The following is a 15,183-nucleotide window of genomic DNA, read 5'->3' on the forward strand; positions in this document are numbered from 1 at the left end:
TAATTTAATTTTTTTTTTTTTTTTCATCAATATTATGATTTATAGTGTTCTTCTATGTTCTGTCCCATTGGATCAAATTTTAGTGGATGAATCTCTTCCAGAATTAAATAACCTATTAATGAAACTATCAGAATTGACCAATTTAAAACAAATTGCTACTAAAAAAGGTATAACATATTATATGAGTGGAAATAAAATTAATTTTGATTAATTTTAAGGTTGAATTTATATCATCAATTAATATTTTTTAACATTTTTTATAGAAGTTGGAGATTTAATTTTGTGGCAGTATAATGAAAATAAAACTTTGGAGTGGCTTACACCTAAAATTGAAAAAGTATCTAAAGTGTTAATCACACAACAAATAAATGTTAATCAAAATGCAGCCATTTCATCTTCATTTAAAGTGTGCGAAACAAGCCTACAGGCAACTGACGGTAAAATATTTTCACTATACTCTGTTCCACGAGTGAACATGCCGCGGGAGATAACAAAATGGGTTTGCTTTGCACTACCAACACCAAATTCTCGATAGGTGGCTCACAATTGTAGCACAGCTGCTTTACATTGATGACAGCTGATAACATTAATTGTCTTGTGCACTATGGTCGGTCGTTGTCGGTGACATTTGGCTACATGGAGGGAATATAATGGGTTAATCGGTCGACAGACCTTATTCTACATGGACAGGACCGGCATGTTCTATTTGTGGAACAAAATATATAAGAGTAAAGATTTTCAAAAACACTTCACTGTTTTATATATTTATATATTTAAAAAATTCTTTTCTGGAATCAATGAAAAATCAGCCTAAGCACTGTCCCGTCGTACAAAAATCATTTAAATTTTATAACAATTAAAATATGTATTTCATAAAAGTCTAATATTAACAAAATTTTACCTGCAATACTTAATATATTATTTTGAAAAAATTTTGTATAATTAATAATAAGATCGTATAATCATAATTAAGAAATTTGTTAAAATCCTTTGTCCCTAAATCTGTTAACCAGATAAATTTTTTTAATTTTACGAATATCACTATTAGAACAATTATATAATATAGTTTTACCAATTAATCATCATTAATGATTTTATGGGTTATGCTTTTTAAAATTAATTATAGTGTATGATATTAATCAAACATTTTCATAATTGTATTTTTAATACAGAACAGTACAAAAGATATGCATATAATATAATTTCGGAATATTTACACATTGATATTCAAAAATCTTTATTGAAACATCTCGGGCTACCAGAAATAGTAGAATGTAATAAACGTAAAGCTGATGAAAATAAAAGTGATGTAAATAAAAAGGTGAAACACAAAGAAGTCGAATATGACGAAATGCCTTTTCAAGTTATAAAGGTAAATCATTTTTAGTTATGTTTTTTTTTATTAAGTTATAATTCAACTTCATTTATATTTTTAGAATGTCACTCCAAAGTTAACAGCTAAAGACAAAGCGTTAAAAAAAGCTGCATCAGGAACAAAATCTATATCATCATTTTTTAAGAAAAATGTATAATTTTATGTGTTTATGAAATAAAATATGGTTGTTATAACTTTTTTGTTGTTCTATGGCAGATTGTTATAATTTGTACTGTATTGGTTTGTGAATTAAAAGTAAAAAATGTTTCAATAATGTATGTACTTGGCATTTTTAAGAGCTAAATGATAATTGTTTTTAAAAAATTAAAATAAATTCAATATTAAATTTATATAGTTTTTACTTTTTGAATTCATATTTTTAATGTCAATTTACAGTCATAAGGTAATAAACAAAACTTCACATTATATTTGGTTAGTGGAATGTAGGTTGTAACCAAGTTTTATTTATCTTAAATGAAGATATTTTAATAACAATTTACGGCTTAGGTGCATCTTTAATGATTTAACATAAACTGTTTTAATAGTAATGTGAACAAAAGTATAAATATCATAATACGTTTAATACATTTGAAAAATCATTAACATTGTATATCAAATGGTATTTAGTACTTATATAATAGTAATATTTACATAGCCTAAATATTTGTATCTTGTACTTTAGAATATAAAAAAAAAAATACTAGTTTTTTCCAATCAAGAACTTTCGGTAACCACTCTGACTTCATCGTTTTCTAATGTGTTGGGATCATGTCTAATTTTGGAAACATGGATTTTCTTATTTGACACACAAACAGAATAATGATAATGTTGAAACAAAACTATTAATAATCAAATTAAAAAAATATTAATTTTAAAAACTGTTCAATTTTTAATTCAACATACTTGACATATTCTGGAATTGTTCGTCGGGCACATATAAGCTTTTACTTGTGCTTATTGTTTTTGATATGATGTCTGCAATTTTTTCATTATTCTCTAAATCACCACCGGACTGAAATGATCGATTAATTTGTTGTATAGACATAAAGGATAAATCATTAGCTGTTCATAATAAATTAATTTTCTAAACATGTTTCTTCCAATTTTACTCACGGAAATCACAGCCCCATCCATCGTCATGATCAAATAACCCATTTGCTCTGGAATCCTCTCCATCTTTCTTAATTGTTGTGTATACTCTGTAAACTTTAATCCAAATCCTTTCAGTTTATTTGAAGTAGGTACCTATTATCATAGAACAATATTGAAGCGAAACTCGATCAGCTGATTGCGGTCATGTTTACTCATGATTTGAAGTCCAAACCTCCGAAAAACATGGAATAAAAGCGTACGAATTTAGAAAATGGTCATACAAATTCATTCAAAACATACTAAATATTTACAAAAAAAAAAAATACAAAATTCATAATATTATGTTGGGATACCGGGTCACTGGGAATGTACAATCAAAATGTAGCTGGCGAAGTAGATATTTTTCAATTTTTTCGCTTAGGTTATTTTATATTGGAGCCATTTTTAACCACATAAATTGCATCTGTAATTTGTAACCAGCTTTAAAGCATTTTTTTTAAAACCTAACAACACTGCTTGGGACAAATAGACAGCGGCGACCATCTCTGCGCTCTATTCTGTAGATCGGAAATCGAATTATCTAATTCTGTACTACGGATTAGTGATTACAGTTATACTCTTTTTTTCGGATTACTTTTACAATTTAGTATTTTACATGACGTTACATGATTTTACGATGTACGTTGCAACTCGGCAGCCGATTCAAGGTTATCTGTGTAAAAGTGGTTACGGTATATAATATACCAGCCTGTATTCTGCCACCGTTATCTTTCCTTACGAATTTATGACTATGCCATAGGTTACTACAATATTTACCTTTGTGATTGCTGATGATATATTTATTATAATATTATTTATATATCCAGCGAATAGTCTACTGTTTTATTTCGAGACTCGTCTAGTCGTGACTCGTTACCACTACAAGCACAGAATAGAGTGGTCCGTGTCCGACGTTCGGGTTTTTCAACAACTAGACTGGCCGCCGGGTTTTAAACTGTAATTATAATTTTTTTTTTTTAATTTGACATACTTATTTGATTTTACATGTTTTTTTTTTAGTTCAGTGATTTTGTGTAAATTTTATACTAGTATAATATACTTTATAGATTCAGTTTTCAAAAAAATCAGGTTACGTCGAATAGCAGCCTACATAGTATTTGTAGGTATTTAAATGCATTTAATAATTTTCTAATCGCCAAATATATTTTGTATTGTGTTAGGTTTAAATATTTGAAATCACAAACCCTTCGTTTTCTAGAGAAAATCTAGAGTTATATTAACTTACTAACACAAGTATACAAGTGTACAACTTTATTTATAAACATTTTTTGTTAGCAGTGTTCTGATTTTAATAATTTTACACTTGAAAGTTTGATTCAAACTGTCAGTACTTTCGGAATACCTACCTATTGTGAATAATTTTCAGTACTTTTTCTTTTTTTCAGCTCTTCTGTCAAGTCAATCAAAGATTTTAATATGGCAGTTCACCTTGATTCAGCTAAATCAGCCATCAAAGATTCATTATATGATGAATCTAAACCCTGGTGTAAAATTTTCGGTTGGGCTGAAGCACAAACAGGAATCAATAGACTGAATTTATTTATTGGTAAGAAATTTAAAATTAACAATTGTGTGCTTTTTATCAGGGGTTGATTTAGTAAAAACAATTTCAATAAGGGTTATTGGTTATTTTTTTTTTTTTATTGATTATGAGGCCCGGCAACTATGGCCATTAGCTGTTTATTTTTTTTGTTTGTAGGGGAGGAATTCTAGGTTTGTAAAAACGTGTGTTTTGGTTTGGCAGATTTTTTAGTGGGCACCCGTAGGTATCTGCCATGCCCGGGTGGGGGATGGCGGCACTTGTTCTCCGGACACCGTGACTTGTCGGAAGAAAAATGCCGCCCGTGGCCAAGGAATCGAACTCAGGTCGGCTGCATCGCAGCCAATGCCTTAGTCCGCTCGGCCACCCCGTCGGTTATCAATTTGCCATCTATAGTTTATACAATTAGGTGCCCCTATTTTACTAGCCCTTTGTAAAAATATTTTTTTAGTATTACATTTTTGCTCATAAGTTTCTTGTACAAACATTTTAGATTTTACAATCAATATTAGATTAATTTATTATTTATATAATTTCTCAGTGTTCTGTATATTTGAGTTTTACAAATGTTTTATATGTAACACGTTGCCTGTTTAGCCTTTAATAAATAAATAATAATATACAAAATTCTTCTAAATTTTTTCTGGGGGGGTTTTAAAATATATTTATGATACAAATTACAAGTTATTAGTTAAACTAAACGTCATTTTTATTTTGTTTCAAATTGGTATTAGTTATAAATAGTTGCAATAGTTTTATATTAGACTGTTATAATAATTCATAAAATAAAATCCACTCGACGTCGTTATCGCTGTTTTTGTCGATTTTATAATTGGTTATTATTTCAGTAATAGTTATCGAGGCCTACCTATGATAAAATTGTTATTGACAATAATTTTGTCGACTTGTCGTGCTATATAATTTATTATTCGTACCGTCGGTAGTTTGCCGAAAGTCTCTTATCACGATAATTTTCCCAAAACAAAATACCAATATAAAAAAGATTCTTGTTTGGGGGGGGGGGGGGGGGGGTGGAAAATATTGAGGCATTGCCGGTGCAGACTTTCCCTTGAACTGAGTTGTACTAAAACAAATACGTCTGTATAGCGATGTATGGTAAATCTGTTAATTTTTTTTTTTTACAGCTAGTTTTAAATAAATACAATTAATGCTTATATCTTTGATCTTATTACTATATTATACTCAGTTATCATACGTACTTAGGTAATTAGTCTTGATTTATGTATAAAGTATTTCTTATTATATCATATGCTAATATTGAGTCAGTCTTTATTTATATTAATTAAATATTAGGTAAAGATTATATCATTGATTAATTTATTGATATGTCTATCTTAGGTACTTAATATAATATTCATTAGGCATTTAAAATTTTGTTTCATAAATATATATTTTATAGAATCTATTTAGTAAAATCTATTTATAAAATGTATATAATGTTAAATTAAGTTTACATAAATTTGACAAATAATATTTTTTTTAAATTTAATTTCCTTAATATAATTCTACAATTTGTGATTATTTTATTAAATAATAAAAAATACTTTTAAGTAGCCCTTTAACCTTTTTATTTGTTTATAAGTTGATAATAATTAATTAACCTTTTTATAAATAATATAATAATCATATAAACTATGAAGTAAACATTTTTCAATATTGCCATTTAAAATTGTAAATTAATAGATTTTTTAAGTTGCACAATATTATTTCCTTATTTATAAAATATATTTTTATAATGTTATTTATCGTGATTCATCTTAACTCATTTTAGGTTAGAAGATAAAACATTATAATATACTTATTGTATGTTTCAATGTTTGCTATTACAATATTTAAAATTAGAGTCACTAGAAGATAAAAAGAGAAAGAAATACTTAAAAAATATATATATTTTTTTCAAATGACCTATCTTCTTGTTTTTGTTATTAAATATTTTGTTTTAATTATTGAAAAAAATTTTAGGTTTGGCGGTGTTTCTTGTATTCTACTTATTAATTGGATATGGAACCTTGTTGTTAAGTAATTTGATTGGCTTTTTATACCCAGCATATGCATCAATTAAAGCGGTTGAATCTAGTGGGAAAGATGATGACACAAAATGGTTGACATATTGGGTGGTATTTTCATTTATTACACTTATTGAGTTACCAGCTGCAATTTTACTAAGCTGGATTCCATTTTATTCTTTAATCAAAGTAAGATTTGTAATTATAAATAAATATACCAAAAAATAAAAATTTTAAATTAATTATATATTGTTATGGATGTATAGAACTCATTTCAATTTGGTAGCATTTAATTTAAATTATTAACTATTGCTTCTTCAACAAGTTAATAATTAGAAACAAAATAGTTTAAGAAAATAATAGTTGTCTAATTTTTTTTTCAGACAATCTTTTTTGTGTGGTGTTTTATACCAATCAGCAATAATGGTTCTGTGGTTGTATATAATAGATTTATACGTCCATACTTTTTAAAACATCAAGGAGATATTGATCAAGCAGTAAATGATCTTTCCAAAAAAGGTAAAGAAACATGTTTTTACCAACACTTAAACAAAGTATTCAATAAATTGTTCAACCAATTTTAAATTACTTTTATTTATAATAATAATATAATACTCTGATAATATTATAAAAAAATAATGAGTAATTAATTTATAACTTCTATTCATTTTTTCTAGTCAGTAACTGATTCAACTTTTGATTGACATAATATTTTATGCTTATGCAAATTATGCTTCATATATTAATTAATTTTAAATTGTTAGGTAGGGTGATATCTATTATCCCTATACAGTCTTAAGAGGATGTCAGCGCACTATTCGTTTTCTCTCTCTGGTCCCTTTAAGTAATCTTAGAGAAAAGTCACCTTTTACAAAAAAGATAGAGAATAATATTTTTGAGGGAATGACATATCGATTTTATATTTTATTATTATTTGACTTTGTATTTGACTTTCAAAATAAATAAATAAAAATGTTGTAAATTTAAATGGTATTTAAATTGTTTTGAGATAATATTTAGACAAATTGATAAGTCATTCCCTCAAAAATATTATTCTCTATATTTTTTGTAATGGGTGACTTTACTCTAAGATTACTTAAACACATAGAAAAAATGATTTTGGGTAAATGCGTTTTGTCTATGTTGCTTGTGAACCAGAGAGAGAAAACAAAGAGGGCGCTGACAGCCTCTTAAGTTTTTAATTATAATAATAATAATAATAGTTTATTCAGTAGAATAAAACAGGCCAAAGCCCAATAGCACAGATATTACAATACATTAATACAATATTACATGCAATGAATATCTTATAGGTATATAAAGTTTACAAAAATCTAAAAAGGAAAAATAGTATAAAAATTGATAGGCAAACCCAGCATTACTTATTCACATTGTTCATGTGAGCATTTAATATCTCCCTTAAGGGAGAGAAGAAAAAGTCAACTCTCGTCCAAAGCTTATTGCATGTTTTTTAAATAGTTTGTGCTATATACTGGAATGTAAAACAATGATGTGGAACGGTAATTTTAGGCTGGAATAGTAAAGGGGCTGCAATTTAAAAGATCAGGACCATCGGTGATACCATTAATCAACTTAAAAATAAAAGATATATCTGCTATTTCCCGTCTGGAGGATAAGGCTGGAATGTTAAGAAAATATCTGATTTGTGTATAATCATGATTATCAATGGTCAAATTAAATAATTAAATAAATTTATTATTTTTAGGGCATCTCACATATATTTATGTATTACATTATTGGATACCTAATTTCCATAAGTTATTCTATATACCTAAATATGTTATTGTGTAATACATAAATATTTATGATTATTCATAGTAATTATTTTAGCAATTTTAAACCTTAACTTGTCATTGCTTTATATTATTATTTTATCGTTAAAACATATGTAAAAATCTATAACAATATTTGGCCTTATTTAACATGTTGACTGCGTACTGACACATCTTTGCGTCATTAGGATCTATTCTCTACGTGTGGCTGAATGTAATTTTATTATTATTTAACGTGGATTAAATACAAGTTTTAAAATATATATACATTCATACATCATTTGGACGTATAGCCATATAGGAGCAGTTCCATTATGTTATTTTTAGAAGCCTGTTGTTTTTTACTTTTATCATATACACAGGGTGAAAACTGCAAAAAGACATACGCAGTCAACGTGTTAGTAAAATATATAATAATTAGTATTCAAATTTCTTAATAATCTAATCTATTTCTCATATTATCACTCTTATATGGATTGAAATAGACTCAATGGAGTATACTTTAATGGTAAACCAGCATTTTCATCATAGTTTATCTCATAAACATTATGGTAGAATACTTAATTTTAAAAACTGTTAAAAAGGAGTACTATCTTCAATATTCTTAATGAAAATATATAATTTATTATTATTACTTTTCTATATTTCCATGTGATTGGTAAACAATATTCAATAATTTGTTATTGATTTATAGTAAATTGATTTTATTTTTTTATTTTTTAGCTTCTGATGTTGCATTTGAGAAGTTAGTTACTGCAAAAGTCAATTAAATAATACAATTAGTTTTGGGGTTAAAATTTGTTGAACATTCATTATAAAGGTTTCATCAATAAAATTGAAAAGGGTAAGTTTCTGTAATAGAAAATATTAATTAAAAATATTTTGCTTTTAGTAATAACTTGATAAGAATAAAATAAGTTATTGGTGTTTGGTTTTTATGTACAAACCTATTATTTTGTATTATGCCATGATATTGGTATGTAGAATTTTTAATATTCTGGATCACTTCAGAACTTTATAATAGATGATAGTTTTGATTCTCTTCAATCAAAATTGTTGTATGTTTTTGTACTAAATTCATAGAGTTATCGTTAAGTAAGTATAGTTTAAGATTATTAGTTAATTAACGTTTTAAAATTAAAATGTTTGGACTAAATATTAACGTATTAATTAGAGCATTTTATGTATCATTAAACTATTAATAAAATTAACAAAAGTAAATTACAATTGAACATTTTTAGTATTAATCTTCTTATAATCTACTGTATATGTACATTGTCACCATATTTGAACAACATGTTTGTGTTTTTATAAAATTAAATACACTTTAACCACATTAAAATACATTTAATTAAAAGTAAATTTTAAATTTTATCAAGTATACAAAATTTAATTAATACTTTTAATTTTACAATTGTTTATTTGTATTACTTTTTAGACAAATAATTAGTATATTATTTTTCATCTCACTCTTATACCAACCAGAATAATTATTTAAATAAGTGGAGTAATAATTTTTCCCGAGCAGCTTTCTGCAGATTAAGGAGACTTCAGTACATTATTACAAATTACAGAGGGCCATGATGGTTCTAGTTTAGTTTATTTTGAATGTTATCAAGATTTATACTAAATTATATTAAACAATTTTGTGTTGTAGTTAGTAATTTTTTAACTCTTGAACATTAATATATTTTTCAAAGTATTGATTCCTAATTATGATTTTAATGAGAACTATTCATATTAACTTCAGGTATAGCTTACATTGTAAACATTGCATATTCAATTTTTGTTCTGTGATTAACTATAAACACAACCCTATAATTTTTCTTTCCAATTACCTTTTTTTACACACAGATTTTCTCATTAAAAGGTACAAATAAATATTTTTAGTTGGACAACCTTGGATTGAATCGAATTTTTAGTAGGTGAAAGTAAGTAAAAAATAGTAGGGATGACTAATACCATTTTTTCCCGATACATTTTTTATTTATTATTATTTTAAATAAACATAAGACATTCCTAGCCATAGACTATCTATATCTAGGGATATTTGACAAATTACATATTAGTTTTAGCAGATTAACGTGATAATTGAAAAAAAAAATATTTTCATAAGTACTAAGGATAGTATTAACAATTGATAATTTTAAGTTAAACAGCAGTAACAATGAGCTTACAATAATATACTAATATTTACATATTCGTATGTAGATGCGTGTTAATTTATTAAGGAGTGGGATTTTGTTTATTAGGCATGTTAGAGCAGCTAGAAGCGGGTTTAGGACTAATTTAAACTCGTTAAGGAAATTAGGAAATTATTTTATAATTAGAAAAAAAACTTATACAATAATTATCCAACTAATCTGTAGAGAAAAATTGCCAAAAATTCATTTATATCCATTGTCATCTAGTAGAAATATTTAGTGGTACCTTTTAGTATCAAAATACTGTATAATATGCTAATTATTAACCACTTGTTATATTGTGTCTAACATATAACATTTGTTTTATATTATTTCATTACAATAAATTGTATGTATTATATAGTGTATGTCTCAATAATCAAATTATTTTCATTTTCAGGTACAAACAAGAACTAAATTCATTTTACAAGTAATTTTATTTTTGGTTTTTTATCAACAGTTATTTATTAGAATATTATGACAAAAACTGTTTAAATTATCAATGTGAAGTGTTATTATATTATATTTTTAAATTTCATTAAGTTTTCTATTTCTGTAAGATATAATTTCATAAGTGATAATAAAATATTTTTAAACCTTACTTGTCTGTTTTCATTTTTAAGTAAAATGTACTACAGTAAACACGTTCATTAATTTTTGAATTAATTAGGTTTCTAATGAATATGGAGTATTTTTAAAATGATAATTATAAACATATATAGTGATAATTTTTTAGATAGTATTTAGACTTTTTTAGAAATGTCAATTTGTAAGTAATAGATAATGGAAAGGCATAAAAGTATGAAATTATTTGTATTTACTGAATTATTTTTTAATAATTATTTAAGCATATATATATAGAATTTAAGATAAATGTCACATTGCTTAGTTCTAACGTGAGGTACTTAGGTTACATTTATTTAATACTACAGTTACTTTGTGGATAGTGATTACATTTTAGATTCTGAGCGGAGCAATGAATGTATTGATTTTACAATGATGTGTTTTTTTTTTAAATTTTTTGATTTTTGTGTCTGTCATCACCTTTTAGGACAGTAAAAATGCTTACATTTTCTTCAACAGTATCTTTTCTGATAGGAAAGTGAATCTAATTGGTACTTTGGGGGTCAAAAGTAAAAATTTCCCAGCAGTTTTCAAAAGTGACTTGATAAACAAAAGAAAAATTAAGGAAAAACGGGAATATTTACGCAAAATCTGTTTTTTAGAAGATCGATTTTGGTTTTTGGTGCAACTCTAAAACAAATGACTGTAGATACATGACATTTTGACTGAATGTTTAAATTAGGATTTTCTATACACCAGAACATTTTAAAATCATTTTGACTCATTTTGAGCTGTTTAGGGACATTTTCAGTTTCCATTTTTTTATTTTTTTTTTTTCTATAAATATCAATAAAATTTTATTTGTTGGCTAAAGTTTGAAAAATTAATAGACGGCTCCTAGCATATTGTTTCAAAGGCAGAAGAAAAAAATTAAAAATCCATAATTACAATTTTTTTTATAAGCATTTAAAGTTCAAATATTGACAAAATATGAAAAAATGACAAAAATTTACAAATTATTTTGAGTTAGAAATTCATAAAAAATTTTCTTTTTAAATCTAAGATTTGAAAATGTAATACAAGATTCCTTATAAGATTATCTACCTTTATCAAAAAAAAAAAATGTCTACAAGAAACTTAAATTAAATTTTTATGAGCGTTTGAAGTTCATATTTTTACAATATTAGATATTCACTCGATTTCTCATGAAGCAATTTTGTTATTTTCTTGTTATTCAAAAACGAATAGCTGTAGATACATGAACATTTTTCTGAATGTTTATATTTTCATTTTCTATACACCATAATATTTTGAATATATTTTAACTTTTTGAGCTGTTTACGCACATGGTCGATTTTCAATTTTTTTAGTTTTTTTTTTTCTTTAAATATCAATAAAATTTTATTTGATGGGTATAAAAGCGTGTAAAGCAATGTAAAGCAAGGCTCCTGATACAATAGCAGTTGAAAATATTAAAAATACATAGGTAGGCACAATTTTTTTTATAAGCATTTAAAGTTTGAATTTTGTTCTATACATAGACCTTATACATAATTGTTTTGTGATAATCACGGTTTAAAATAGATATCTATCTTAAACGGTGGTGATAATATATATTCTGTCACGGACTACAACTATTGTAGTAGTCCGTGATTCTGTGATTTAAGCATGATAAGTGATAACACTATCATGTATTTTTAATCTTATTTTAAGGGTTATGTTATGGTATTTAAGTTGATGTTATGAATATGTTTTGAAGTTTGAATTATTTGTGATTTTAATATTTTATATTGGTTTTTGTAGTTTCATACAGTATACAGTTATACACGGTTAAAAAAATACTAATTAATAAATATTTAAATATATAGTTGAAAATAATTTTTAACTAATATTAAATTAGATTTTAAAATGTTAATATCCAGATGTGGTCTTCGAATATTAAATAAGTTGGTATTTCGTACTACAAGTTTAGTTGAAGGATCAAAATGCTCATCTTCATTAAAATTGTTCGCACCGGTAACTAGTGCAAGTCGGTATTATTGTGTTAAACTAGAAGGTCCTTCAGATACATTAAATTATGAACCAAGTACATCAAAACCATTTGATGATATAGATTATGATTCAATTACTGGAGGTGATGAAGAAACATTGTCAAAATTAAAACGTTTGATCTTAGAAATTGATTTACTGTATGAGAGTGGTGAACAAGTACCAAGCCGCCTCAGAGTAGATCAATGGAAAAGCTTACTACAATTAAGTAGCCGTTCATCACGAATGAAACACTTAAAATATTTGTTTTTAATTGAAAAAAAAAAAGAAAACCGTGTTGTGCGCAAATTAGAAAAAAGAGCTGAACGCATAGAACGATATGAAAATGAACCAAAAAATAATCACATTGATTATGGATTAATGAGGAACAGTATGTTTCATAGAATTTATGAAAAGCAAATGAATTCTCTTTATAATTACCGTTTATGTGAAGCCATGTTGTATGGACAAGACATATTAATTGATTGTAGTTATGATGGACACATGTCTTTGAAAGAACAAAATAACTGTGCTAAACAATTACTGTTAATGTGGTCCTACAATCGTACCCACAAGGATCCTTTTAATATTATATTTTGTAATGTTGATAAAGAAGGTACAGTATTCAAAGGTTTATCTAAAACAATACCAACTATTGATGAGCCAACATTCCCTTTAAATTATACAAAAAAAAGTTACTTAGATCTTTATCCAAGAGAGAAGCTTGTGTATTTGACTCCTCATTGTAATGAAGAACTTAAAGAATACAATCATGATGATGTATATATCGTTGGTAAGGTTTACAACAATAAAATGAATATATTTATAAATAAACAATAATAATATAATGATGCCAATGTTGTAACTTTTAAGGTGCAATGGTTGATAAAATGAAAGTTGAGCCTTTATCATTAGCTAAGGGAAAACGAGATAAAATAAGAATGGCTAAATTACCACTTGATTTATATTTAGATTGGAAACAAGGAACTAAAAATTTAACCATTAATCAAGTATGTTAAGTATTATTATTTTGTTATCCTATATTAAAATGTATTCACTATAAGAATTCGTAAGGGTATTTAAACTATAATTCAATAAACATTCATAATTTGTCTATAAATATTTAAATAATGTCCATAATAATTGCTTGCATACAAGGTAGTAATATTAATTTTAACCTTTTAAGTTAAAATCTAAACCATGTAAAATGTTATGTATGGTACAAATTATATTAAACAATATTTTTAATAATTAAATACATATTTTTTAATATTTATTTTTAGATGATTATGATTATGGCAGACTTAAAAATTGATAATAATTGGGTTAACGCTTTAAAACATATACCAAGAAGAAAACTTTTAGAAGGTGATGCTTACCAAAGAGGACTTGTTGGAAGTAATCATAAAATATCAGCAAAACGAATTAGAGAAGATTTTAGAAGAAATTCTGTGTACAATTTATTAATTAAAAAGTAGTTATACATAATACATATTTTATAGATATGTTTTGAAATTATTAATTTCATAAACAATGAATCACTTTATAATCTGACATTCAATATTTATTTGGAAAAAAAAATGTGTTTATGATTTGGAAATAAATGTATGATGGTCTGTCATTCAGTGGTACAAAATTATTATAATGTAGGGTTGTAAATAGTGATAATTTTTACAAATGCTTACTAAATTCAATAAATAATATTTTATGATTATCGTCTTTTAAAAAATTTAAAAGCTTACAAATTAAGTTGGTCCATATTAGATATTCACTGTTAATCAGTTAATCTATTATAGTTTTTTGTATTTATGAATTAAATTCACTTAAATAGATTGTTACGGGTTTTATCCAAATAATATAAGTGAAAATGAACTTTTTTGTTGCTATTTATTGTTTAAACTATGTGATAAAAGAACATGTTACAAGTAAAACTTAAAGTGTTATTATACACATACATTTTAATATTCCAATGTTTAAAAAATAACATTATACAATGGAGGTTTCCAGAAGACTAATAACCAATCAGATAAATCATGAATTATTGTTTGTAGAATTTTGACAATCTCCCTATTTTGGATTAGAAAGATGTATCCAGTTATAAATATATAATAAACAGTATAAATTTAAACAAATAAACATTTGTATTATAAACATACACTTAAAATTTAAATACATAATACATAAACTAATATAGTATTACAAAACAATTTCAGATGAGGTAACTGTACATAATATTTATGGTAACTAAAATCATAATATGACGAAAACATAACAAATAATTTAACAAATTTTAATACACTAAGTAAAAAACACAACTAATGCAGAATCTAATAAGATATATCTTTAGTTTTTAAATGTAATAAATAATAATTATAATATATAGTCTTGGGCAATTTTAATCATTTGTTAATAAGTAATAACATATTTTAAAATTTACAAAATTGTTTTTCCAAGTTAACAATAGTTTTTTATGATTAACTTAATCCATAAAAAGTTTTATCATAGTTAATATTTATTTACA

The 15,183-nt window shown here is 25.3% G+C and overlaps 4 protein-coding genes across 10 annotated transcripts in view; 3 read left to right on the forward strand and 1 right to left on the reverse strand.

The window, feature by feature from the left end:
* Nucleotides 1-1,721, forward strand: part of Rnaseh2b (ribonuclease H2, subunit B) — a 3,840-nt gene extending 2,119 nt beyond the window's left edge. The window contains 5 exon segments of the mRNA NM_001162986.1: nucleotides 46-65; nucleotides 67-167; nucleotides 264-437; nucleotides 1,173-1,372; nucleotides 1,437-1,721. Coding sequence (NP_001156458.1) covers nucleotides 46-65; nucleotides 67-167; nucleotides 264-437; nucleotides 1,173-1,372; nucleotides 1,437-1,532 — 591 coding nt within the window. The 3' untranslated portion in view covers nucleotides 1,533-1,721.
* Nucleotides 1,722-1,803: 82 nt separating this feature from the next.
* On the reverse strand, nucleotides 1,804-2,971 carry LOC100160010 (ragulator complex protein LAMTOR4). 2 transcript variants are annotated; one of them, XM_001951128.5, is made up of 3 exons: nucleotides 2,489-2,971; nucleotides 2,279-2,387; nucleotides 1,804-2,214 (listed from the first exon to the last, which is right to left on the reverse strand). In XM_001951128.5, the coding sequence occupies exons 1-3, from the start codon at nucleotides 2,549-2,551 to the stop codon at nucleotides 2,090-2,092; spliced, it is 297 nt and encodes a 98-aa protein (XP_001951163.2). In that variant the 5' UTR covers nucleotides 2,552-2,971; the 3' UTR covers nucleotides 1,804-2,089. The 2 variants fall into 2 exon arrangements, with proteins under 2 accessions (XP_001951163.2, XP_008187982.1); XM_008189760.3 differs by having other exon boundaries at nucleotides 1,936-2,170.
* Nucleotides 2,972-3,147: 176 nt separating this feature from the next.
* Nucleotides 3,148-10,671, forward strand: LOC100168240 (receptor expression-enhancing protein 5-like). Of its 6 annotated transcripts, XR_001680296.2 has the most exons (7): nucleotides 3,148-3,463; nucleotides 3,527-3,630; nucleotides 3,913-4,073; nucleotides 6,051-6,283; nucleotides 6,478-6,613; nucleotides 8,611-8,731; nucleotides 10,471-10,671. XR_001680296.2 is itself a non-coding variant. In XM_029486122.1 (6 exons), the coding sequence occupies exons 3-6, from the start codon at nucleotides 3,944-3,946 to the stop codon at nucleotides 8,655-8,657; spliced, it is 546 nt and encodes a 181-aa protein (XP_029341982.1). In that variant the 5' UTR covers nucleotides 3,148-3,463; nucleotides 3,527-3,626; nucleotides 3,913-3,943; the 3' UTR covers nucleotides 8,658-8,734.
* A 1,697-nt stretch (nucleotides 10,672-12,368) lies between these two features.
* Nucleotides 12,369-14,280, forward strand: LOC100164107 (mitochondrial ribonuclease P protein 1 homolog). The gene is made up of 3 exons (XM_001950786.5): nucleotides 12,369-13,455; nucleotides 13,536-13,672; nucleotides 13,946-14,280. The coding sequence occupies exons 1-3, from the start codon at nucleotides 12,543-12,545 to the stop codon at nucleotides 14,138-14,140; spliced, it is 1,245 nt and encodes a 414-aa protein (XP_001950821.2). The 5' UTR covers nucleotides 12,369-12,542; the 3' UTR covers nucleotides 14,141-14,280.
* Nucleotides 14,281-15,183: the final 903 nt, after the last annotated feature.

Source organism: Acyrthosiphon pisum, chromosome A1 (genome assembly GCF_005508785.2).
Source record: "Acyrthosiphon pisum isolate AL4f chromosome A1, pea_aphid_22Mar2018_4r6ur, whole genome shotgun sequence".
Classification (NCBI taxonomy): Eukaryota; Metazoa; Arthropoda; class Insecta; order Hemiptera; family Aphididae; genus Acyrthosiphon; species Acyrthosiphon pisum.